This window comes from Mycteria americana, chromosome 2 (assembly GCF_035582795.1).
Source record: "Mycteria americana isolate JAX WOST 10 ecotype Jacksonville Zoo and Gardens chromosome 2, USCA_MyAme_1.0, whole genome shotgun sequence".
NCBI lineage: Eukaryota > Metazoa > Chordata > Aves > Ciconiiformes > Ciconiidae > Mycteria > Mycteria americana.
Window position 1 is genome coordinate 59,616,484 of NC_134366.1, and position 26,854 is coordinate 59,643,337.

At 39.5% G+C, this 26,854-nt stretch overlaps 1 protein-coding gene across 8 annotated transcripts in view; it reads left to right on the forward strand.

Moving 5' to 3' along the window:
- Nucleotides 1–26,854, forward strand: part of COL15A1 (collagen type XV alpha 1 chain) — a 159,698-nt gene that overhangs the window by 72,130 nt on the left and 60,714 nt on the right. For all 8 annotated transcript variants that reach the window (XM_075493597.1, XM_075493601.1, XM_075493599.1 and 5 more), the window contains exons 8-16: nt 151–279; nt 912–938; nt 3,548–3,610; nt 10,875–10,952; nt 13,004–13,066; nt 15,814–15,939; nt 19,761–19,823; nt 22,417–22,452; nt 22,979–23,131. In XM_075493597.1, the coding sequence (XP_075349712.1) occupies nt 151–279; nt 912–938; nt 3,548–3,610; nt 10,875–10,952; nt 13,004–13,066; nt 15,814–15,939; nt 19,761–19,823; nt 22,417–22,452; nt 22,979–23,131 (738 nt within the window). The remainder of the gene's footprint in view (nt 1–150; nt 280–911; nt 939–3,547; nt 3,611–10,874; nt 10,953–13,003; nt 13,067–15,813; nt 15,940–19,760; nt 19,824–22,416; nt 22,453–22,978; nt 23,132–26,854) is intronic.

Genomic DNA, 26,854 nt, shown 5'->3' on the forward strand with positions numbered 1-26,854 from the left:
TATATTGTTTGTATGGTGCCTAACAGGTTTCTGACTGCATTGAACAAAGCAGGGGTTCTAGGAGAGAGGGAAGACAGTGGGAAAAAAGAGAGAGAAAAATGGGAAAAGTAATGCAACACATTTTTCATATGTCATATTTTAATTACTCAGGGCCAGAATGGTCAGGAAGGAGAGGATGGGCCCACAGGATCTCCAGGAAGAACAGCAGTAGAAGACATGCAGAAAAAAGATCAAGGACCTCCTGGACCTCCAGGGAAACTTGGACAACATGGTCAGCCTGTGAGTATTTTCTGTCTATTGAAAGAATGCATGTATTTTGGAAAGGGTAATAGTCATTCATCACACACACATAACGGGCTGAAACTCCACAGCCTCACACACTGTCATCAGTTATACTTCTACAAGATGGGTTTTCAGCCCCACCAAATCAACTCAGAAGTGTCATATCTGTTTTGCACATGTGTCATCGGCTATACAAGGGCCTGACGAGAGACAATCTATCTTACAAACAGGCATAAGGCAAACAACTGATGTGCCAACATACTAAATGTCTTAGAGCTGAAATTCCACAGACTCTTCGGGCAGCCTTTGCAGTGCTGCACCACCCTCCTCCCAGCTGTCATGTTTGAACATGGTCAAAGCTGCTGGACTTCAGAAGTCACATGCCTCCTTCAGGGGCTTCTGTATATCCAGGATGTTTCACACTTCCTATGCTTCTGGACCATCCACATAACATGTATCCAATTAAACAGAGGTGCAAACCAGATCACACTGTGACATAGTATTTGTTACAGTTCTAGTTTGTTATTTTGTCACTGCATGACACATCAAGCTACAGTTAACTGCTTTTCTCTGGTTCTTCTTTGTTACAATGTTTTATTTACCTTTCTAACAAAGATGTTTCATTTTAGGGCATTCCTGGTAAAAATGGATTACCAGTAAGTACTCTTTTATACATATTTTTGTTAAATGGAGAAAAAAAAAACAACAACAACATTTTTTATCAGAGACTCAGCTACATTGAAGCTTAAGCAGCAAAGTGCTTTCTCCATGTGATCTCTTTAGAAGGCAGCTCTGGTGCTGTAGTTGACTTCCTCAGGTTGCCAAGAGAGGGGGACCCAGGTTTCTAAGAGAAATTTGTGATTTCCCAGTTGCAAAGAAAGTAAGAGGCACAGCATGCCAATAAGCAGCTGTACAAGGAGTCCAGCTCTGGTGAGGTTAGCTTTTTTGCAGAGAGGACCTCCAAAAAGAGGACATACTCAGACCCAGACCTCTTCCAGGGCAAAACAAAGTGCTTCATTGACACTTCATAGACACATGCTGCCATGTTGCCTGCACCTAACCTCAGCTGCTATTAGCTTTCCAGATGTACCACTCACCCCTCAACTCTTGTACAGTAATTCCTGCTTTTCTTTCTCTGCGTTCCTCTATTTTACCTCTTCTGTCACATTTGCTGTCCTCTTCCTGTATTGTTCCTTCCTCCCTTCTCCAGATGTCTCCCATCCATGGGTCAGTTCACCACGAGCCACTGATAGATTGCATATGCATCCTCCATGGTGAAGTATTGCCCAGCAATGCACACAATAACAAATTCCTATTTTCATAGGAATTCCTATCAGTCATATTCCGTGAGTGTCTCAGTTGCTGTTGCATATCTGTCCTCTGTTGATGCTTTACTTCCTGGCTTCTTTGTTTCCTTACTCATTATCTGTTGTTGCCACTTTGTGCATCCTTCCCTTCTCTAAGACCTTCGCACCCAGAGGCTGTCATCTTACCATGCCTGCTCCTCCTTTTGTATACTGCCATGCACCACTGCTGTGAACTTCCTGTCCATTCCTGCCCCCTGCAAGTGACCCTCAAATGAAACTGGTATGTTTTAATGTATTAAAAAATAATTCAGTAGTCATTCATGGGATTCATTATTCAGCTCCTGCATGAATGCTGCCTGCATACATTGGTATGTTAGAGAAATGTAGCTGGTTTTGCAGATATTTAGCCTAAATTCAGATTATGTGTCATTAGGATGTTTATGGGCAAGAGGTTTACACTTTCATATTAGCAGAAGTCTGACTACTTTCAAGTAGAACATTTCAATTCTTCAAATGTAATTCAAATGCTTCCAGAGCAATAGTTTTGTCCTTGTAAACAAATCCTTGTAAAACAATCCTGTTTCTTATCAATGACATTTTGTTATATCTTGTGAAATGAACCATAGTCCTGTATTTTTTATAGATACTCTTTTGTCCATGTGCAGCTGGGTTCTGATCTTGCATATACCTATGCAACTTTACTATTGGATTGATGAGGCTTTACTCAGCAATAAAATTAGTATGCACTAGATTTATATTGGCCATGTGTTTGCCACTTTTCTATAAACTTGATACCAGTCACTCTACAGGAAAAATAATAATTGGAGAAAAAAACCTTTTAGTCTTACTGGTACATTTTTCTCTATAATGAGTTTATATAACCCATCTTTAAAATTAGTACAGCCCTAAAACTTGAGCAGCAGAGTCCATAATCACAGCTGTCCAGATTCCCAAAATGCCATTAGAGAAAACAGAATTTATTTGCCTTCTGAATTTTTTTCCGGTGTCCTAACTGAATTCATAAATAGCACCACTTTATAATAGCACTGACTTTAAAGCTGGTGGGAGTCCTTTCTAGCCAATGATCAAGTCTCTATAAGAAGAGCATATGCATGTTACATGTAGATAAGATGAACATATACAGAAAGGTTATTTGGGATTAATTTGACTGGTGAAGTTCAGAATGGAAAATGGGGTGAAATGCTATGCACATTCCCTGTCAGATGCATGTCCTCAAGAAGCACCCTACTTGGTAGGAACTGAATATATTCAAGTGGGTCAAGGCAAAAAGGATTTCAGTAGAGGGTGGGAACAGGCTAATGCCAATGGTATGATTTGGTGCACTCAGGGAAGCAGTTTGCAGTAGTGTGTTACAAATATATCTCGCTATTCTCTGTTGACTATCACTTCTGTATGAAATTAAAAATAGATTTCTTCCAAGTGTCCATTTTCTCACAGTTTGAAAGTTCTTAGGGAAGAGGCAGAATTCTAGCTGGGAATTTACCTGCTGTAAGCATATTTAGCAACTTTGGAATAAATGAAGACTTTCTTACCTCTTAGATAAGTAAATGGCTGAGAGGCAGAAAATTTGAAGAGGACTTTTCAGACAGCTGTCACTATTTGTTCTAGTGGAACATTATAGTTTTCAAAATATTTGTCATCAGTGCTGTGTGGTCCAGTTGTCATCCTGTCAAATCCAAATGCAGCCTGCCAAGTGTTTCCATCTGTATCCCTTAAATAGGCTTCACTGCCACTTTGTTGTGGGCAGAGTAGATGTGGTGAGAGGCACATTTTGTGCGCTGCCAGCTGCATAGAGGTGTAAGTCCCATATCTCCTCCCACTGCACAAACCAAGAGTTAGAATCTAGCACCCTTAGGTCCAGCCTCTGCTGCTTAGTGTACAGCCTGTTTAACTTGCATAAAAAATAATGTCTAATCAAAAAATTTATTTCCTTTTAGGGTAAAAATGGAATTCAGGGGTTGCCAGGACTGAAAGGAAAAGCAGGCCTAAAAGGCGAAAAGGTATGCGTCCTGTTAATAACTAAAAATCAATCAGATACCATTTATTCTTGGACATGTGTTAATTTCTCTGACACTGAGAGAAAAAAATAATAATAGGGAATCACAGGAAGAATTTAAACATCCTGCTGTTAACCCATGAATCTGCACAAAGGGCAGCCATAACAGAATCATAAGGATTTTTCAAGAATATTAATACATTTCAGCACTAGAAAAAGCTGGGCTTTCACAGGAGAGCTAAGGAAGATATATTTAATACTTATTAAAGAAAAATCAATTCTTATATATAACTGCTCTGTGCAACTTACTTCACTGGCTAAGTGGTTTAGCAGAGGCAGTATAATCATATTACCCTTATGAAATGAACATAATTTAAATAACAGCTAAAACATCTGAATAAACAACTTGTATCACTTCCGAGCTGAAGTGAGCTATAATGGATTAATCTATCATTAAAGCACATTGTACACAAAATTGGCATTCAGCCAGTTACTCCAAGTGCCAAATTAATAATTTGTTTCATCTGTTTACCAAAACAATTCAAGCTTCATAAATTCACAAACATAACCCATCTAAAGCTCATGTATTCAGTCTCCAGTACAGGTACCAGGTCACGAGACTGCATGGCAACCCCCCATCTCTTTGTCCAGCTGAACAGTCTGTCTGTTGTAATGGAGAGCTACGTTGCGCAAAGGGTTATCATAAGCTGAAGAGAAGCGAAGGCATGTCAGGCAGTTAGGAAGCATCTCAGGTACAACATGATGGGGGACACTCTTGCACTCCCATGGTGAAAGCAGCACGTCTGGGACCCATATCAGGTACATGTTCACAAAAGCGGGCAGCACGGAGACAAACAGGAGGACTTAGAAGTCCATGCACAGTTACAGGGCTATCACCTTTCTGAGGTTAGAGACATGGTAGGATAGCTCACAACTGGAGTGCTGCAGTGTATGGATACAGGCTCTTCAGGAAAGATAGGCTGGAGAGGCAGATTATCAGTAAGACATTAAGTCAGTTGGCAACAGGCAGTACAGGTGCTCTGTACAGGCATTTCAGAGCCTCGTTTCTGAAACCTCTGAGCAGTCTCAGATCAGCAAAGGGCAGTTTGATGGACTTGTTGAGCGACGAGCCTCTTTCTCTCCACTTTATCTGTCCATTCCTCCCCACTCTTCACCCTATCCCCAACCCTGGACTGCACTGGCAGAGTTTAGCAGCAGCAATCAGAAGACTCTAGACTGCAGGGAAAAAGATAATGAGAAGTAAATTGCAGATTAAGGACTGTGGTATTGCTGGAGGACTTGGACAGGGTGCTACTTACATCTCCATCGGTGCTAAAATCTGCAGCATGGATCACAGAATCCCAGAATCACTGAGGTGGGAAGGCCTCTCTGGAGATTGTCTCTTCCAGCACCCCTGCTCAAAGCAGAGGCAGCTAGAACAGGTGGCCCAGGACTGTGTCCAGTTCGGTTTTAGTATCTCCAAGGATGGAGATTCCACAACCTCTCTGGGTAACCTGTTCAAGTGTTTAATCACCCTTAGAGTAAAAAAAGGGGGGTTGTACATTTAAATGGAACTTCTTATATTTCGATTTATGCCCATTCCCTCTTGTTCTTTCCCTGGATACCACTGAGAAGAATCTGGCTCAGTCTTCTTCATTCCCACCCATCACATTGTTGTGGTTTAGCCCCAGTCGGCAATTAAGTACCACACAGCTGCTCGCTCACCCCTCCCCCCACAGGGGGATGGCGGAGAAAATCGGAAGAGCAAAAGTAAGAAAACTCATGGGTTGAGATAAGAACAGTTTAATAATTGGAAGAAAAAAAAATAAATTGTAATGAAAAGGAAAACAACAAGAAAGCGAGAGAGGAACAAAACCCAAGGGAAAAAAAACCAGTGATACAACCGCTCACCACCCGCCGACCAACGCCCAGCCAGTCCCTGAGCAGAGACCGCTACCCCCCAGCCAACTCCCCCAGTTTATATACTGAGCATGATGTCATATGGTATGGAATAGCCCTTTGGCCAGTTTGGATCAACTATCCTGGCTGTGCCCCCTCCCAGTTTCTTCTGCACCTGGCAGAGCATGGGAAGCTGGAAAGTCCTTGACTAGTGTAAACACCACTTAGCAACAGCCAAAACATCAGCGTGTTATCAATATTATTCTCATACTAAAATCCAAAACACAGCACTATACCAGCTACTAGGAAGAAAATTAACTCTATCCCAGCCAAAACCAGGACACATATATGCACATAGACAAGATCCCCCCCAAGTCGTCTTTTCTCCAGGCTAAATATAATCTCTCTCATCCTCCCCTCATAAGTCAGAAGCTCCAGTCCTTCAGTTGTCTTTGTGGCCTTTAACTGGGCTCACTCCAGTATGTCCCTATCTTTCTTGTAGTAGGGAACACAAACCTGGACACAGTACTTTAGATGAGTAGAGCAGAAGGATAACTTCCCTCAACCTGTTGGCAATGCAGCAATTGGTGCATGGTATCATGTAAGTGTTCTGTGGTTCAGACACTGAAAGAATTGATTGTGATACCACCAAGAACTGCAGTGCCATTAATCTCACTTGAATAATATTACGGCAGTTCTAGATACACTTTAACAGTAGCATACTCTAAGTAGTGTGGCATAACTCATTGTGCTATTAGAGTACAAGACAGACTAGGCTAAGGTTTCCAAAGATAGAAAGAGTAGTATGCACTGATTTATAGCAGTCATGTACCTAAAACTGTCCCTACTCTAATGGGTCCCTCAAAATGACTACTGAGTTTGTAAGTGGATATCACTGCTATGACTTATATGGCATTCAATACTATAAGCTGTAAGGTAAATACCACAACACTCTTCATGATGGCATTATGAGATGATTTTTCCTTCCTTTCTAAATAACCTCCATCATATTTTCATATCATGCCAAAACATGCAACCAATACAATCACTTTCCAACAGAGATGGATTTTCTACAACACTTCCCAACCAGCTCAGTGCTTCTAAGAAAAATCACACAAACACCACTGAGAATAGCTTCTAGGTTTTACTAATAGTAACAATTCTATATGTAATACTAATAATTAATTATACATATATCTTGGTATAACTCAAAGGCAAAGTTTAGTTCAAAAAAATATTCTGCAACAAATGAATTAACAAGGTCTTGAGTGATGAACAATAGATGTTAGGAATTAATGTCATGATAGTTGCCCATTTTGGACAACACTGTATCCAGAGAACAGCACTTCACCCTATTGTGGGAGGGGCAGACTGGTGTTGCCCCAGGAGCTATGTGGACTCAGGAGCCTGCCAACTCACTATTCCCTTGCATGAGTGGACTGCGTGGCAGGGTGAAACAATGGCTGTTCTGCTCTTGGAGAGCCATCACTGGGACAGTGATAGACAGGAATAGTACCTCCTCCTAAGCTTGAAAACATGTGTTACAGCAGTCTCTGAGAAGAAAGGTACCATCTTGGTACCCCACTGGTGGCAGGGATTCATGTTTTCTTTTGAGCTGGCACTGGTCTCAGACACTTTGTGTCTGGAATATTGGTCAATCCTTCATGACATGTCTACACACTTGTTAGCCTTTCCACGACTTTTGCTGAAGTCCTTGAGCAGGAGTAGAATCTCTGGACATAGCCCTGGAGCTACAGAGGTGTCTGTAGCCCATTAGTCTCTATAACATTCTCCCCCCCATTTGGCTAATTCGCTACATTCTTCTTTCCTGATACAGAGCTAATGCAGATAGCACCTTCCCTCTCTATGGACACTTGCTAGGAGCCTCCTTTGGTTCTTCTGCACTGTGGAACTACTATAGTCCCTCTAGCAAAGGCTCAATTTCCCTTACAGGGAAATTGTCAATCACATAGTGAAAAAGCTGAAAAAAAATGGCCTAAACGTCATTCTACAATTCTCTTCCCAAGTTTCCTGCAAATCTGCTTTGGTCATTCTTGTGACTAGAGTAATTTCCAGGATGCTTGCTACTGACATAAATAATTCATGTTAGTAAACCATAAAATCAGTCAGACTGCTTTTAATGAAAACAAAGCAAATGGAAAAGATTTCAAGATTATGGTTGTTTACGTTTCTTCTACTTATAAGCAAAGTGCAAATTAGCAAAACAAGCTTTATTTTGCAGCTGCTGCAGCTGCAACTATTGTTAGGTAAGCATTTTGATCTCCAGTAACAAGTGCTACATCTACACTGCCAAATGAAACAGGCCCAGGAACTGACTGAATTGCTGATGGTTCAGACTTGCGAGCATGGTCCCTGACAATGTTTTGGCCCATGTCAAATAGACCCCTCTCAGATAATGCCTCAGCATTGTTCAGGGGTAGCATCGGTTGTTAACTGTTCCCAGTATGCTGCAAGATGAGACTGTGCTATCCCAGCAGGCTTTTTACTCTCAAATACTCATCGTGCTAATGGGTTGCAGTATAGTTTGCATGTTATTTCATGACAGTTGCACAAAACCCCCATACTCAAAATACTAGCTTTGAACGTATAGGGCTAAGGGCCTAATTAATAGGAAGCCTAGGGCCAGGTACCTAAGTACTGTGAACACAGCCTGTTTGTTCTACCTGACTTCAGGGCCGAAGGTCCTCAGCCTTATTTTATTGATTACAAAAAGCATCACAAGGAGAACATTTTGGCAGCAGGAAAAGCAGCTTAGCTATAGTGAGCTAAGGCTATATCTGGAAGCAAAAGACTCCTGTAGTCTATTCCTGATTACTTATATGGCTGTTTTAGTACAGATACCTTAAGCTTTGTTTTCCATTTTTAAAATTGGGCTAATATTTTCAAGGGATACTTCAAAGAGGCATTGTGAAAACAAGTTAGCAAACAGGTGCTAAAAATCCTAACAATATGTTCAAAAGCGCTAAGGAATACTGACAGCTTCATATGCAGAGCTTTTTCTTCGTGATACTTTAACCAGACCCAATTACTGCAGCATAAAGCAAGACCAACAAGAAGACACTGCTCTGATCCTCTTTTACACATGTGAATATTTTTTAAATTATTAGTTGTCCAGAAAATGATTTCTTTATCCCAATCAGTGTGATTTCCTAGGACCCATTATGTTGGTAGGGTGAGCAAAGCCTAAAGAATTGATCTGTGCACACACACAAAAAATTCAAACCAGTTATGCTGTCTGAAGACAGTCAGCACTTTTTTCAGCATAATAATATTTAAATTTGAGGACCAGTAGCAAGATCCACATGCCTGTTTCTGGTCCTTCTCATTGAAAATGGAAAGCTGGGAATGAATGGGGTGCTACATATCAGTGGAGAGTGGGGAGCTGGCTGTCACTTTTTCACTGTGGTCCTTGTTCAGTGCAGCCATAAGATGCTCCTTGGGAATGGATACAATTAAGCTTCCTAGACATGACTGGGATCCAAATTTGAGAGCTGAGGGTTTTTTCTTCCTTGTAGTACACACAAAGTGGAAGAAATTGCATGAAAACAAGCACAAAACAGTGACAGGACCTAATGTAATAATCACTGAAAAAAGCAAAGGATATGTTAAAATGAATGAAGAGTATCTGTAAATGAACATGCTGGCAGACAGTGAAAATAGCCCCTAATTAATTAAACACATTTTCTGTGAATATGACTGAAGTATCACTATAGGAACCATTTCACAAAGCCACAGGGAACAAAGAAATGAATGAATACATTTATCTAATGAATTCTCAAGCATAAAGAGCAAGTGACCAAGAGGCAGGTAAAATTCAGTGTTTCCTGCTATGTGACTGAATATATGAATTTAGAGAACATAATTAAAACGCTCATAAGCCCAGATAACAAATTGGCAGGTTAGAGGGTAAAGCAGAGATCAGTAGAGGCTGGCTAACAGTGTCAGTTATGTCTCTGTGACTTATACCCCTTTAAGAAAGCTCAGTGCAACCAGTCTGGTTTCTCTCCTCCTGGTGCAAGGTGGGAAGGAGGTCACACCTTGCAGCTCTGCAGTGTCAGGGTGGATGGGTAGGAATCGGTGGTACGTGAAAGCATTGGTAGAGGGAAGGCTAAGCTTTTCACTCCCAATGGTGAGAGAAGCTCTGGGATATGAGCAAACTAAACATACATCTGTCCTGAAACCAGGATGACCATGTAGGGAAGAATGTCCAAAATGCACATTGAGGAACTTCTCAGAATGGTGAACTGCAGTTGTTGAAGGCCAAAGGCAAGAAATGTGAGACAGCCAGGGAGGAAGAGGAGGACACTTGTGTTTTCTCCTGGCATTCCCTCTGTCAGATGTATCAGGTAAAAAGCAAGTGGGATCAATCACTTTTAGAGCTATACAAGACTTCAAAAAATGAAAATAAATGAGTGCAAATCATTTTATGAAATCAACATGCATATTAAGCAATAATAATGTTTTGGTCTGCCAGTTATTTATGAATCTATTGGCCCCATTTTAGGGGATGCAGTGGCACATCTTTCTCCCAAAAGAGTTTAAAGCACAAAGGCCAAATCCTGCTTAGTGAATTCTCCAGAAAAAGGCACATAGATAGTTGAGAATGAAAAGATACATTATAAAAGACTTCCAATTTAAGATTTAGAAAGTTGAGGCAGAACCTCAACTCTTGACTTGAGTGAAAAATGGTGGAGTTGAGCAGAAAATTTAATAAAAGTTGTAAATATCTTAAGCAGAAGCACTTCAAACTAACCTCAGCAAAATGTCAGAGATGATGTAAGAAAGCCAAAGAAGAAGAGATGGTAGTAATTATGACAGAAAGTGACACAGTTCTGTACAGGGCCTTTCTTTGTTTTGGCAGTAGATAAAGGTCAACACATAGAATAATAATCATGACATGGTGGTATTGGAAAAAGCATTATAGATAGTAGCAATAAAATGAAGAAATTAACTTATTGAGTACCATGGTGTGACCACACTTTCTACTTATTCATTTATTGGGGGGGGGGCATATAATGTACCCTAAAAATGCAAGATCCACAGTCAAACATTATTCTAACAAGAAATATATACTATCTAACACTGTTAATGCTGCTTGTACATTTGCAAATTCATTGCAGAACTTAGAAAGGGAAAAGTCCTTTCTTCCTTTGCCAATGCAGAGATCATGTTTCTTGCGAGCTTGTCTTAGAAATGATCAAAGTTCAACTCTGCTCATAGCATCTAACCAGACACTTTTGTTGTTTCTTGTGACTAGAAATCCACACAGATTGCAGCTAGTGCTGAAAAACCCTGCTCTGTGTTTATATGATTAAATCCTTGCTGATTTATCTTCATTCCTGTTTTAGGGTGATCCTGGTGAGGGATTGCCAGGACCCCCTGGACTACCAGGACCCACAGGACCATCTGCTCCTTCCAGAGGCTTAGTGAGTATTTGGAGTTCTCTGTCAATGAGCTCGGCTTGCCGTAGAGGAATCCAGAAATAAATAGAAGATTTTCTCTGGGAAAGTAGCCTGACTGCCACAGAGATAATCATGTTTTCTAAAACACTCATGCAGAAATGCAAATAAATGTCTGAGTACTGTAATCTACATAAACACCCAGTATTCACATTTTAAAAAGCCAGTCGATGTGTGTGCTGTCCTGTGCAAAAGCAATATATGGGAGAACAAGAGACAAAATTTTCCTCAAAAAGGCATTATAAACCTGAATTATTCATTTCTTCCCACTACTGAACACAGAAATAGTTTGACAGTCACTTAGGTTTGCTGTCATTAAAGACTATAACACATTTTGAATGCTCAGTACTCAGGCAATGTTAAAGAATATGTTTCAGATTCATCTCTCTTCTGTACTTGGACCTTTCCCACTGTTTCCATGAGGATACATGGGTACGCAGCTGAAGAAGGAATCTGGCCTGAATTTTCAATTCATGGTGTGGGAGCTGATTTTATATGTAGACACGGCCCACCACTGACACCAGTGGAAGTCCTGTGGTGGACTTTTAAACAAAACTATCTGTCACACTGAATATTGTGAGTATTTAATAAGATAGTTTGCAACATATTCCAGTGACCAAAATGGATTATATGCTCCCCTGATCTAGGGTCTGCTAAATTATACCAATCTGTTTCTGTAGCATAAAAATAGAGTAACAGTGTTATGAAGGGCTGCACTATTTAGCCTCCACTGATACTGACTTCAAGAGACCAGCAAGGCAGCTCCAGATCACTAGGACAAGGTGTTCCAGTCCAACAGCTTTTCTCACCCACAGGCCACTTCTCTAAATGTATCAGTGAACACCAGGTCCTGCACAGCCTTTACTTTCTTGTTGTCTGTGATAGCAAGTTTCAAGGCCTTTTATTCTGGAGTGAAGTGAAAGAAGTCTCAGCGCAGCCAGGGAATGCATCCCTGACTCCTGGGCTTTTGAAACATTAGCTTTGGTACTACTATAATGATTCAGGTACTAGTTCTCTGTGTACTTTGGGCTGTAGTTTACAAAGCATACACAGCTATGAAACTCATCAAGGACTTGCAATGGGAATCTGTAGTTAATTTACTTTTATATGGGTTGACGTTATTTTATTTTAAATGTGGTAGAACTCACACATGTTGAAAAGTCATATTTCAACTGCCAAGTTTGTTTGTTGTGCATCTTGGTTTATTCCTTCTAATTTTTGAAATTATGAGTTCTATAAACCTTTCATAGCAAGTTCTATAATTTAAAAAAATGGATAACTGGACTTCATTTCACTTTGCTATATATATTCTGCAGACAAATCATGGCAAATTTTCCATGTAAAATACTTTTTTTTCTTTACAGGTTTTAAAAAATTCTTTGACAGTATGTATGCTGACTGTAGTTTGCACTATAGGTTCCATAATATAGGAAGATGGTTTGAAGCTGAAGAAGCTTGAATCTCTGAAATTGTATTATAGATGAGCACAACTACATTGCAATACTAAAACCAAACTGTTTTTCTAACAAAATATTTTAGAAAATGCTTTAGTATTTTAATTTCCCTTTATAAAATGCCTCTTTGGATTCTAGTTGTAGCAATCTCAGAATTGTTGGAATGTCAGAATTGTAGGAACCTCAGAATCTCAGTTGTTAGGCATGCATTTTAGGATATTCTTAATGTTGACAGGTATCTTTCCAAAGTTAAAATTTGGCTGAGATATTGCTTCATCTTCAGTTCACTTAAACAGTCACATAGCATGTGTGTCCTACAGGATTGTTATCACTGTACTCATAGAGCATCTGCAGGTAAATATAGATCGGAGTGTCTACAAACTAAAATGGTATGAAACACCAGAAACATGACTGGAATGTTTTTGTTGTATTATAATTTATTTCACCAGTGACAATCTGCTGCAAGGATATTGACTATAACTGTATTTGCAGTAATTGGCAAGTGATATTTTCATTTGTCATCTTTAGAAACAATATTTTAAAATGGACTTCTCCTAATTTCAGCATAGACTGGAACCTGAAGAATCGGGTTCTGGAGACATTGATGGAGAGACTGAGATTTTAAGAGTAAGTATATATCGATGTTTATTTCTCATTAGCATAATAAAGAGCTTTACTTTACTTATCCAGATAGTAGAAGGTCCATTTCACAATGCAAATTTTGTACATGCTTAATTCACAGCATCCAGAAATGCTTTGTAGGGTTTCATTTCAAGATCTGAAAAGGCCTAAGTGTGTGTGTGGGGAAGAAGTGTGAGAAAGAAAGAGGACAACAAAGAAATAATGGCAAGAGGACTTTTTAAAATGAGAAAATGCTTTTAATCTGATTCTGAGAAGACAGTAAAGAGGACAGAGATGGGACTGATACTGTTCTTTGCTTTTTTTAATTTGGAGTACCTGTTCTAAAAAATAAGTATGTCTGTATGAAATACTTTACACTGCAACTTCCACTGTTGATCCATTTTGATGATCATTTGAATTTCCCTGTATCCTTGCCTTTGTGAAGAATTGTAACACTGTGGCATCAAGGCTGGCTAGCAGACAGAGATGCTTTGGCTTAGTGAAAATTAATAAGATTTTGATGCACATGTTCCTGAGCGAGGTTCTCTGGGCTGTGTAACATGGGAGACCAGACTTCTGTGATTGGAAAGGACTATTCATGCCAGGCAAACCTGGGTCTTGGGCTATTAATGCACACTTGGCCATTGGTTAAACTCGGACAGTCAAAGCAGTTGCCGCTTTAGATGTTTACCTCATCCTTCTCCTGGAGGTGTCTATCTCAGCTTCAGAAAGAGCTTATATGGCTTGTGAATCTACTAAACTACTTAATTTTGCAGACATAATATTCAGAAAAGTCAGCATCAATTTCAGTTCATTTCAGTAGGCTGTGCTGTAAAATGCAGCTGATTCATGAGCTTTCAGCTGTGCTTGGGACCAGCAGGCTCCAGGAACAGAGCAGAACAAGTGGAATGATGAATACTGGTTTACCATTTTAGCTTAGTCTGTCATTCTTAGCATTATCTGTCAACAGCCTCAAGTAAGCTTTGATTTAGGAATTGAATTGGTGCATTGGTCTTGTGCTTTCCATTCAAAGAGAACTGACATATTTTGAGAGACAGTACTCAGATGAGCATGGCTCTGGTTTAAAACTAGGACGTCTGCCTTGTTTTTCTTGCTCTGCTTCTGAGCTGTTGAGTGGTAAAGGAAACATTTGGAGTGGGGATTTTTTTCTACTTTTTTTTTTTTTCAGAGGTGAGGCTATCTTTCCTATACATCCTGCACAGAACAATGTGCCTTTTTGGGGAAAAAGAACATCAATTAACTAGAACTTGCTGCCAGATCTGGAATTATTTTATATGTTTTGTTTTGTTCTTGAGCCACTTCACCCATTATCCCTAGACAGTCAGCCAGATCTACTTTTGCCATGTTCCTCTTGAAAATCCAAGTAGCAATCTATAAAATATGTATTGCAGTTGCAAATAATGTGGTTTTGCATCCACAGAACCAGTCAGATATGTAATGAATCAGGCAATATATTACAGTTAAGGACAAATGTTAGGAAAATGAGAAGTCAAGTGGCTGAAGATGAAGAGACGTAAATGAGAAGGCTTTTACTGATCCATCTAGATGGAGTGAGAGATAATCTTTTATTCAGTCTTTGGGATGGAGCATTTCCACCCTTCGATTAGAAGCTGTTTAATCAATAATACTGCAGTTTCTGAGGAATGAAATCCCTGGAAGCCTGTCTCCTATGAATTCCAGAATGGTATAGCGTACTGAGGCCTCTCTTTTGCAGCACATCTAGTGATATTTTTCATTCTCTCAGACTGATTTCTGCCTCAAGACTTCTTTTCTGTTTCTTCTTTTCTCCAAAGTGCTGAATACCTTATTCCCAAGGCTCTTCAGGAGGGAATTGCCATGTCCTGAAAGTTAGTTATCTTGCCTAATTTAGGAGACTAGCCTCTTTAGATGCCCTGTGTAGTTGAGTGCTTGGAATGGCCTGTTTAGGTGCCCTGTGACAGGTGAATGCTTGGAATGGCTCCCTGCAGAAGGCTCTGTTGCCTGTACTGAAAATCCAAGATGACCATCTTCCTAACAGAATCCTGTAGATGACCCTAAGTCTGAATTAAAGAGTTCTTGCCTTACAGTGCCATGTCCCAAAATTTCAAACTGTCCACGTTTGCCTGCTAATGCAATCAGTAACCAGGATAGACTTGCACATGAGAGAGTATTTGCAAATGTACTATTTCATATAAACATATAAAGTAACATATTTCATTCATTTTATTCAATTTAGATAGATCTGCTCATGTCCATGCAGATCTTTGGAGCAGAGGCAATTTTTACAGCACTAAGCACAGTCAGGTACTGACCATGAGTACAGATTCTCAATGCTCCAGCAATAGCATGGAGAAACCCTTTGAAATGAGTAGAGAAAAAACTTCCCTGATCCCTCTTCAGTGATCCCTTGATTTCATTTTGGTTAAGTTTCTTAACATTAGATCGATCATTAGAATATTTTTAAGGTCTTTACTAGGTTACAGACAGCTGACACAGAATTTTTTGGTTTTTAACTTCCTGTTTGCTGTTGCATGCCATGAGGTGGCATGAAAATTCAGAGAGGAAGGATGGAGGAAGTCAGTGTGACTTTACGTAAGGAGTGTATCTGTGAAACTAAAATTGGTTCTTAATGAAGCAGAAGGGGTTTTAAGAGTTTTATGAACCTGAACGGTCTGTGTGAGATTTTCCTGTTCCATGTATATACAAATGAACCTGGCTAGGGCCATTTCTAACAATGCTGCTGATTTATCCAGGGTCTTCCTGGACCACCAGGCCCTCCAGGACTGCCTGGTCTTCCAGGAAAGCCAGCACCCGATTCAGGTATAGGACCTCCTGGGTCACCAGGGGAAGATGGAGCTTCTGGTGAACCGGGCCCTGAAGTGAGTACCCATTTGTGCACAAACGTTAATGTTGTTTCTGTCCTACAACACTAAGTTCTAAGGCTTACAGTCTATATAATTCTTAATAATATTGCAGAATATTTTTAATTCAAGAGCTTGGATTTTATGCACATTTTTTACAAAACAAAATAACAAAATAAATGTCTAGTTAACCAAAGCACATTACTCCACAGGAGGATGTACATTTGGCAGACAGTTACTGGTGAATCTGGACCAGAATAAATAAAAAATAAGGACGCTTTTACCAACACGGAATAAGGCTAAGGATTATTTTTCCTGTGGTGCTTTCAGGAAAATGAAGTTTGCTAAATCACTTACATAATCTGCAGGGACTTTTTAGCATAAATTGAATTTTCCTCTTTCAAGTACTCTCTTCCTTTTTTTTCTTCAGCTAGATAACAGCTTTCCTAGCTTTCCTAGCTTTCCAGTACCCTTTGTCTCACTTTAAGCATGAACAGAAGTCCTTCTAGAATATAACCAGGAAAAAGGCATAGCTTTATTACATAAATGCAGTACCTGGCCAGTCTTTCCTTGTTTTCAATTAATTAATTACCTTACTTTGTATTTTAATTGTTTGAAGGTAAGCTATTTCTAGTCATATCTAGTCACTGAATGACTGGCTTAAACCTAAGACAAAATCACATCCTCTGGGAGTTAGGAGAGTATCAAGTGTTCTAAAAAGTCCTGTAGAGACCTGTCATGAAAATGTCTATTTTGGAAACATTTCTCAGAACCACAGTACCTTCAGAACCACAGTATCCTCAGAGAATAATTGGAGGTCTTCTGTCCTCTAATACAGACCAGTGTTGCTCCCTAGTGCTCATATATTTAAAATTTATAATAATTTTTCAGTGAAATGAAGATGCTTAGCATCTTAAGGCTTACTGTCAGAAGCAGTCTGCTTTATGACCAGGCATATTTTCCCATAAAAGAGGATATTCTCTTTTAAAAAATACAATTAAAAAATACAAAGATTCTATGATCAATAACAGAAAAGCAAAAATTAAAGATGTAAAAAAAAAAAAAAGGTAGTAACCACATTCAGGAAGTCAGCGTCAACATGAGATATAGTGATCAAAATTAGTATCAACCGCTTTTCATGCTTGAGATACAAACAAAACCAAGACCCATATAATCTTGGAGCATATCTGAAAAATAAGAAATTAAGAGACAATAACTTCAAATACATATGGGCTTTAGCCTGCCTAGGAATGATTCATGAAGTTTGGAAGGTGGAAAATTCCCCACAACAGCTTAAATAGAGTAGGATGGATCGGGGTAGGTTTTTATGAACTAACCAAATAGATGCAGAATTGTGATTCTCTTAAAATAAATACATGCTTTTGGCCTCAGTTTCCCTCCCCTTTCCCATCTCTACTGATACAACAAATCATACTTGCCTTGCTGCAGCCATTATTCTCTGCATCTACTGATTGTAATCAGGATGGCGCTCTAAAATATAAAAGTCTGAAATACTGGACAGATTTCATCTAACTGTTATGCTCCCAAACAGTACCTTTTTTTTTTTCTGAATCCAAGACAGATCAAATTGTATTGATGATTATGACTGCCATTTTAAGAAAATCCATTGGCAAGTCTTGTAAAATAGACAGTTACCATAATGCTTTATTTGCTGCATTTGACAAAGTGCAGTGTTAGATTAAAAGGTCCTCTATAATAGCATCTTTTCTATTCAAAATGTACTTTCAACTTCATGACTGTGGGTGTTTCTATATCTGTAGAAGATAAAGTGACTAGAATGGTCTAGGACATTTTGTTAAAATTGTCATAAAGTAATAATGTAAAAAGAATTCAAAGAAAATGGAGAAATATGTATTGATTCATCTTCTGTTTTAAAGATTAATGTGTTCCCTGTTGTGCAATCTAGGATTTCACAGGCTATAATATTAACTACTTGTAGCCAGTCATTTTTCGGATGCAACAGAAAACATTGTTGTCCACTTTCAGGATAATTCCTGGGAAACATATCAATTTAAAAAGAGAAGTTAAATGTTAACCAGACTACTAAAGTACATTTTCAGAAGAAACAGATCATGACAAGTCTGCAGGCTGATGAAGGAAAACTCCAGCTATTAACAGTACAGACCCATGCATTCCCACACTTGCAGATGACCTAAGAAACTGTAGTGCTGCTCTCCAAAGATTTACACACATTTGCACACTCTGGATAAATGAAGTAAGATCTATTCACAGCAGAAATTTTTGGATGGGAATCCTCATTCAGTAACACATTGAAATAGTTGTGTAATTAAAGAAGACTAGCCAATTACTTGAAGTTGTGTGCAGGCTTAAGTCCTTGCTAAATCAAGAACTTTGTGATATAACATATCTTCTCATGAGAAACATGTCTTGGAAATGTTTGGGTAAAGGCTGCCTTTTGTAATGGGAAATACCGCTTCACTAACTGCTCCATATTGCATCTGATATTGATGTGATATTGATCTGACTAAATACATATTTTCTAAATGCTACATGAAGTTAAATTGCTTCATGGCATTGTATATGGATATTTTCTATGGTTATTTTTTTGAAGTAGGTCACAAATGCATGAATACACCCTGAAGTGAATAACAAACCTCCAAGTGTTACTTGCTAGCTACATAAGAGAGAGTATTCAAAAGCTGTAAAGGAAATAAGCAATTTTAGAGCAATGAAACTTGAAATTGCCAAGCAGTATAAGGGAAATAGTCACTAGAATTTAGAACAACTCTTGTTAGCCCAACCTCTCTTCTAATCCTCCTCTGTCTATGTAATCATGGCAAAATACAATATGAAAATGTTTGAAACATACTGAAAATATTTTAAATATTTTAAATCTTTTTAATATTAAAAAGAATTGATTAGTTATTCTATCACATACAGTGCATCCAAAGGGCAAAAACAGGGGGAAAAAAGTAAGAAGGGCAGGGAAAATGAGGCCTTTGTGACCATTCTCAAAACACCAGAGAAAAAGAATTATTTCTATCTCCTTCTGCAACCATTTATACCGTTCCCCAAAAGAGATGAATAAATAAATGGATAAAAGATTCTCAGAGGCCAGAATGCACAACTGTAAATTTAATTAAACGCTTTCAGAGCCCAATTTTAAAAACATAGGGCATGCAAATATGCATGTAACTGTTCCCTTTCTTGCATGTATAGTTACTGTGGGCTGGACTTCAGTATCTGTACTGATTGACCCTCCAAAGCCAGTTTTTCCCAGCCTCGCTGCTCACTCAAATGAATGCAAAGTCATGGATACAACACAGGTAATTGGGTGGAGAACTAAATATACATTTTTCAAGGCAAAATTAAAGTGAGGCATCACACAGAAAATCTGGGCCACTTTCTGACTTTGTCAATACCAACATTTTCTCAGATAGCTCTCATCTGGCACTGAGGTTGCCAAAAGCGTGGATTGCTAAAGTGCATGTTTCAAGCCCATCACATCTGTAGTAATGTTGTCAAAACCTGCTTGGATAGCACCATTATTTTGCACGCTAACATTATATTTCCATTATGATTGTTTATATTATTTTTTTATTATTTCGTGATTGTTTGATACAGTTTTCTATTAAAATATATTTAAATACTGTTTTGATAGAAAGCCAAGCTCGCAGAAGACGAGAAATACACATGTTAGAACTTAATGGTGTTAGGTGTTACCTGGTGCTACACATCAGTCTTTCATAATGCTGTATCATCTGTTGGTCCAAAGTACTTACATGCATGTGCTAGGAAGAGGGCTCTCAAGTGGCACCTGCCACTTGTTTCACTTGTAGATTTACTACCATCTACAGGGTCCTCAAGGTCCTCCTGGTCTTGATGGCATGGTTGGCCCACCAGGACAGAAGGGAGAAAAGGTAAGTTAAACATCTGTCTTGCTCCTACTTCAGTGGAAAATCTTTGTCAATTCTAGGTTGTAAAAATCATAAATAGTTGTCCCTACAACACAGTGTTGGATGGCTTCAATATTTTTTTAATTGAATCCAGCTGCTAATGCCTTATTAGAACACATCTCAAAAGGTGTATTCAGAAATCCAGAATTCCTTGTTGGGTATAGTCTCATTTTCTGCAGCATGCAATATTCAAAATGCAATATGAGCTACTCTGTTGTGATTTGCCAGTAAAAAGCCAGTCATGACTGGACTCATGCAGGTGAGTCTGTAGGGGGAAAGGAAGAACTCCAGCTAGTCCAGACTGGCACAGACTGACAGCATATTCCCTGCAGAAAGTGCCCTCTGTGGCACATGTGTGTACCAGGGCAACTGGAATTACTTAAGTTTGGATTCTGTGGACTACTGACACAGCAAGTTTTGTACACTTCTGCAGCAGCCCTTATTTGTCTTAAATGCTGACTACTGCACTGCTGCTGCCCCCAGCTACCATATCCCACCCCCACATTTGTGGCAGTTCCAGCCTTCATTCACCCATTGATGAGACATTTCAGCATCCTAACCTGGCAGCAAAGGGTTACTAGTTTTCTGTTGACTTGCTGCACTGGCTGGCTTCATGCATGATCAGATGAGCACTATGGCTAGCAAAAGGGGAAGAGTGGGGAACATGTAAATGAGAGCAAGGGATGACAGATTTTCTTGTGTTGATAGATTTTCTTGTGTTGCCATAGAACCAAAAACTATATATTGCAAAATTGCCACTCTTTTTAAGTTTCCCCAAATTACTGCATCCATTCTTTTTGCACCCCACTTCAAGAAGGATGTGGAGAAGACAGAGTCGGTGCAGCAGAGAGCTATGGAGATGTCCAGGTGCCTTGAGTACATGACCCATGAGGAGAGGCTGAAGGAGCTCAAACCATTTAATTGGGAAAAAGGGAGACAAAGGCATGGCCAACAGATATAAAGATATAATTATAATCCTTTAATGAGGGCTAGTGAGTCTGCATTTGAAATACTGAATCCATTTTTTTGCACCCCACTTCAAGAAGGATGTGGAAAAGACAGAGACAAAGACTACAGGAAAATTTCATCCTCTAGTGAGCTTCTACACCACACTTCATGCACATGAACTTGAAAGTAGATTCCCAAGTGTACATTGAAAGCTCACATACTGTAAGGGAAATTAAAAGGTAGGTCCTAAATGGCCAGAATATTGATATTTATTTTTTAAATCACAAGATTTTTTAAAAATCTCCTCTGGAGACTGAAGGATCTGAGTTGTGATTTCAAAAGCCTGAGGTTGGTAAAACTGCAGCACACATGGGAACTAGCAGCTATCCAGAAAATGCAGTATGTATGTTACAAAGCAGGCATCCAAAACTTGTGTCCATTGTAGTCAGTAGTATGTGTTTTACATAAAGGAGTCTAAGAATAAAAAGAAGTCTAGCTGAAGTAAACTGAACCTGAACTGCATATTATAGGAAGAGATTGATGTGAAAAAGGAAGAAAAATTAAATTTTCAAAATGGGCATAATCCTCAAAAAAAAAGGACAAAACCTCAAATGTTTTGCCTCACTGAGCCTATTTTCTGCATTGTGTGTATTTGATAAAAGTTTAATTAGAAATGAAGCACTACATATTTGCACCTGCTCAATACAATCCCCAGCACCTTGGGATAATAGGATTTTTCCATTTCTACTATTCATTTTTTCTGAAAACCTTGATTTAATCTATATTGCAATATCTATTTTTAATCATTATTCCCAATTAATCCAGAGAAGACTACAGGGAGAAACTGCAGGATGCACTGAAAGTGAAGTGAATTTGTTCCTTGGAGTGAAATTTGATGTGATTTTTTGCCATAACTTTTGGAAGAAAATGTTATCATTTTACTCCTGGTGCTTACTCATTTTTTTTAGACCTTACTCAAGCAATATTTCTGTTGAATGAGTAAGGACAGGAGCTTGCCAATATAACGATTAATTCCATTAGATTCAGTGCAATTTGGAAAAGAAGTATTTGTATGCTGTGACTTTCTGTCTATTCCATGAACTGGAAGTGGAAAAAACAGTATCTAAGTAAAGTGTATAAAAGCAAATCAAATAGCTTGATTGCTGCAGAGGACCCATAAAATCATACTCATCATCATATCCTTTGTTTGGAACAGTGCCCCAGACAACTTGTGTGGGATCAGTTTCCACTTCTGTTATATCCCATGAGAGTTTTGACATTTAAGTTCAGAAGCATGAGGATGTGACCCACAATGCTTAATTCGGTGTGCTCCAGACTTTTAAGATCTGCAGCAAAAATTGAAATACAAGATTGCATCCTGTCTGCATACCAGACCAGAGCTATTCATTTGATATTATAACTCCTGAATTACAGATTGTTTTCTCTTTAACTAAGAGGTCTAATGTTTCATCTAAAGGACATTATGACATCAAATTAAACAACACAGAAATCTGTGGGTATTTTAATTAAGCAAAAATATCATAAATGTGTTTTTGTTGCCTGTCTAATGCTCTTACTGTAAGTAATTAGGATTGGTTTTCTTTTACAGGGTGATCAAGGTCTTCCTGGTTCTGTTGGTCCAAAGGTAAAAAAAACCAGACAGTGTCTTTGTAGGGTAAGAGTATCACTCTAATACAGCATGTTACTGAAAAGAGCTGAGAAGTCGAGAAGATTATTATTGTGAAACCTAATGAAGTTGGCAAACTTGGCTTCTCAGTTGGCCAAAGTACTTCTCTAAGAAGTGTGGCCAGGAGGTCGAGGGAGGTGATTCTTCCCTCTGCTCAGCTCTCCTGAGACCCCACCTGGAGTATTGTGTTCAGCTCTGGGGCCCCCAGCATAAGAAAGACATGGACCTGCTTGAGCAGGGCATGAGGAGGGCCATGGAGATGATGAGGGGCATGCCCCCTCCCTGGAAATGTTCAAGGCCAGGCTGGATGGGGCTTTGAGCAACATGATCTAATGGAAGGTGTCCCTGCCCATGGCAATGGGGTTGGAACTACATGATCTTTAAGGTCCCTTCCAATCCAAACCATTCTATGATTCTATGATTCTACTTACTTGCATCTACTTACGCACGTTCAGTATACCAATAGACTGACGTTTTATTTTAGGGTGATACTGGAGTTACTGGATCGGTAGGCCCCAAAGGAGAAGCTGGTGCTGTTGGGTCTCCTGGGAAACCTGGACCACCAGGACCTCCTGGGCCCCCTGGGCCCCCTGGACCTCCTGGAGCCCCAGGACTAAGCTACAGTTTGGGATTTGAGGTATTTTGCTATTATGGGGTTTGTTGTAGCTATGGATCTACTTCCTTCAGAGGAGAAATAGTGTAATCACCTGTGTATTTCACAGCTATTTAAGGCTGAATTGATGACAGATAGAGTCATTTGCTCTAGATTGAAATTTGCCTAGGAGTAGCCTATGATTCCTTTCATATTTGGCCATATAATTGGCAATGCTTAGACCATGGAAGTAATGGATTTCTTTGGGCAATTTTCATGAAACTATTCAGCAGTAACAGTGTTCAGATGCTATTTTTGATGTTTATATCATTGCCAATATAAAATACTCAAATACTGTACTGTAAGGGAAAACTTCTTTAGCACATTTTTTCCTGTAAATAATTTAGAGTAAGGATCTAAATATACATAGAAACCTGAAAGTATTCATTAAAATCGAACTGCAGGTCCCCCTTAAGCTATGACTTTTCCCATGCTGTCATTCTTGAGGCCACGAGTTTAGTTTAGGCATGTCACTTATGTAACATGTAAATACAGAGACAGATGTTGGACATTTCTGTCCTCATGGTCTGTTCTACTCAGAAGAAAAATGTTCTATTAAAAAAAAAAAAATTGCAGATGCTACTATTTCTACTTCTGAAAATAATAACTTCATCACTCTAAAATATGAGATCTGGCCAGCTCAAGCTGAGTTTTACTCTCTCTCATTTGAGAACTGCTCATTTAGATGATCTTTTTGGAGCAGAAAGTGGCTTTGCAGTACAGAAAGACAAAGGGTGCACACAGGTTCAAGAACTAGAGCTGCTGCATTAATGCTTTTGTGAAGAGAGGTTGAAAAATTGCCTACATCAATATTCACATATGAGTCTTCCCTTTTTTTCTTTTTCCATGTGTTTTCCTCTTCTAATTTAGCTGTTTGGCTCAGGAAAGTATTTTCAGAGTTTTTGGGGTTTTATGTCATGGGATATAATACAAGTTTGCATAGAAACTGAGGGTAGTTTCATCAGAGAAGTAAGCAATGTTTGACCAAAACTACTGGTCATCTGTAGAACTGCTGCAGTAAAGTGGTGGTGTTTAAAAGATACCAGTTTATTCACATGTTTCTCCTAGTGTCTACACTACCACTTTTGTATTTCTCTTTTCTTTACTCTAGAGACACTTTGAGTACTCCAAGTACAGAGGTGACCACTAATGCTTGTTTAGAGTCATATTCTGATTTCTGATGTCTGACTAAATAATATTGTACTATATACACTACTGATTAATAATCTCACTGATGTCAGTGGATTTCAATGGATGAAAAAATCTCTCCAGCAGTTCACAAGTTCTTGATTGCCACCACTGCAATTGTTAGCAAGGAACAACGTAAAGTCTAAGCATACAAACACTCCATTGCATTAAATTAGTCACAATATAAAGGCTGGTACAGAGTCTTCCCTGAATAAGTATGTACTTGTCTCAGAATGAGATAAGGATTACTGGTAAGCCGCATTTTCATCCTAGGCCTGATCTGAGTTTTAGCCCAGGATGATGGCTTCACTAACTTACAGTGATCCTTGAGGATCCAATGTTAAGAGATTCTTGAGGATCCAATGTTAAGAGATTCTCCACTCTTCCCCATTCACACTATTTGAGTAGAAGCCAACTTTGCCTCATTATGCTGCCAAAGAGTTCCCCTACAGGTAGGTACTTAGGACCAAACTCTGACACTTCTGATACCTAAGTCTCGGAGGAGCAAAGTTAGCAGATGAGCAGGAGAGAGGGAAAACTGGAAATCCCCACTTTCATGGACACAAACACAGAAGGATCCCAGCTCTAACTGCAGCAACAATATCTTGACTGGCTTCATCTTGAACTCCATCTAGTCCAAACAGAATTGGCATGATTGCCATTTCCCTGAGAGGAATACTGCTGTTAACAGGCTTGCTAGTTCTAGCTGATCTTTTGGATGCCCACCCCTGCCATCTGTTAAGGCAGCACCATGGTCTGTCAGTTCATTAGGGCAACACTACCTTTTGGTTGGCAGTCTGTTTATTGCTGTAAGGCTGTTTCTGCAAAACATTCCTGTTAGCACTTGTTAGCATCTGTGATCAGCTATGTGCAAAAAACAAATGGCATGGGGTTTGCTGGCACTTACGCTTGCCAAAAGAACAGTTTGAGCTGCAGAAGGTACCTGGTAAACCCATTAAAAACATGCAGATGTCAAAAGCTATGGTGTGTTATATAAAGCAGGCATCAAGCACTCTCTTAAAGGGAAAAAATGGCACAGTGGAGGCAGGGGAAAGAAGGACCCAGAAACACAGCTTGTGGTTTAGCTTAAGTAGCGAGTGTTTGGTTAAACAGGCCAAACAGAATATCAGCAGATTTTCTGTTGATATTTGATACACTGATAGCTGAGGGAGGAGCAAAATGAAAGTCTGAATAACATTCAGTCTCAGGTGAAGTTGCATGAAAGGACTTGAGCCAACCTGATGACTCAATGTCTCCCACCTTGGACCCCGAAAGGAAGGACCTGATTCCAGCTGTGCACTCCTTCTGCTTCTCTTGTTCTTGCTCTCATGGAGTTGGTGGAAAAGGGCAAAAGAACGAGATCCCTCTTTTTCACTGGAGTCAGATCAGCTGATGTTTTCCATAGCTTCGGCATTAGGCTGTCATTCCATAGCAGCTTAAGCTGACCTAATTGATCTTCCACCCTTTCCCTTATGCCATCTCCAGAGTGCATCAGACCTACAGTAATCTGAGCCATTTCAAGTCATTAACTAGCAGAAAGCTAAGTAGGCAAGGAGTATGGGTCCCCTCTAAGCATGATAAGCTGGGCTCAAGGGCTTATCATGATACAAGGGCTCATTGTCCCTAAGAGGTGGAGATTCTGCTTTGCTCGTGCTCCTCCTCCCATCTGCAGCCATTCCTGGCACACTCCTGCCCTTCACACACGCTAACATCCAGTGTTCCATCAATCCTTCCACAAGCCAATTGAATTTACTAAAATTTTAGAGAACCATCCCACCCCCCAAAAGTAACATATTTTCTGCCATTTTAGTGGTTTAAAGTGGCTCACAGGAAAGTGAGAGGATTCAACACATGGCACTGATGTTGAAAATGAAGGCTGAATGACTGTGAGCATGGAAGTGGAGCGAAGAAAGATCAAGATTTTCCCGTATCAGAAAAAGGAAATAATTAAACCAGCACAGCTGCTTTTAAAACTGCAGCTAAAAGCAAGTGAACAGTTTCCTGCTGGCATGATTCATCCAGATGGTTTGAAGCACAGTCTGACAAGTTCTAGATTAGGCATAAGGCAAGGGCTTATGTGGCTGGGACGGTGCTGGGGGTAAAAAAGATAATTATAGCAGCCTGCAATTTTATTTCTTTGGCTGCTTTGGAACTGGCAGCTTCTGGTTCTGCCATGGATTTGGAATGTCGCAGTCAGAACAACGAGAGCTGGAGAGAGGTTGCTGCTTTCTGTGTAGTCTCCTTTAAAACCCCTAGAAAATCTCCACAGGAAATATGGACACTTCTCTCAAGGTCTTCCACTTCACAGAGATCTTTCTGAAGTCAGCAAGGGCAACAACAACGTTCAGTGGGCTGGAGCACATGACCTATGAGGAAAGACTCAGGGAGCTGAGCATGCTTAGTCTGGAGAAGGCTTAAGCTTTTTAGCAGCCTTCTGATACCTGAAAGGAGGTTATTGAGAAGACAAACGGCCAGGATCTTTACAGTGGTGCACAGAATGATGAGCAACAACAATCATAA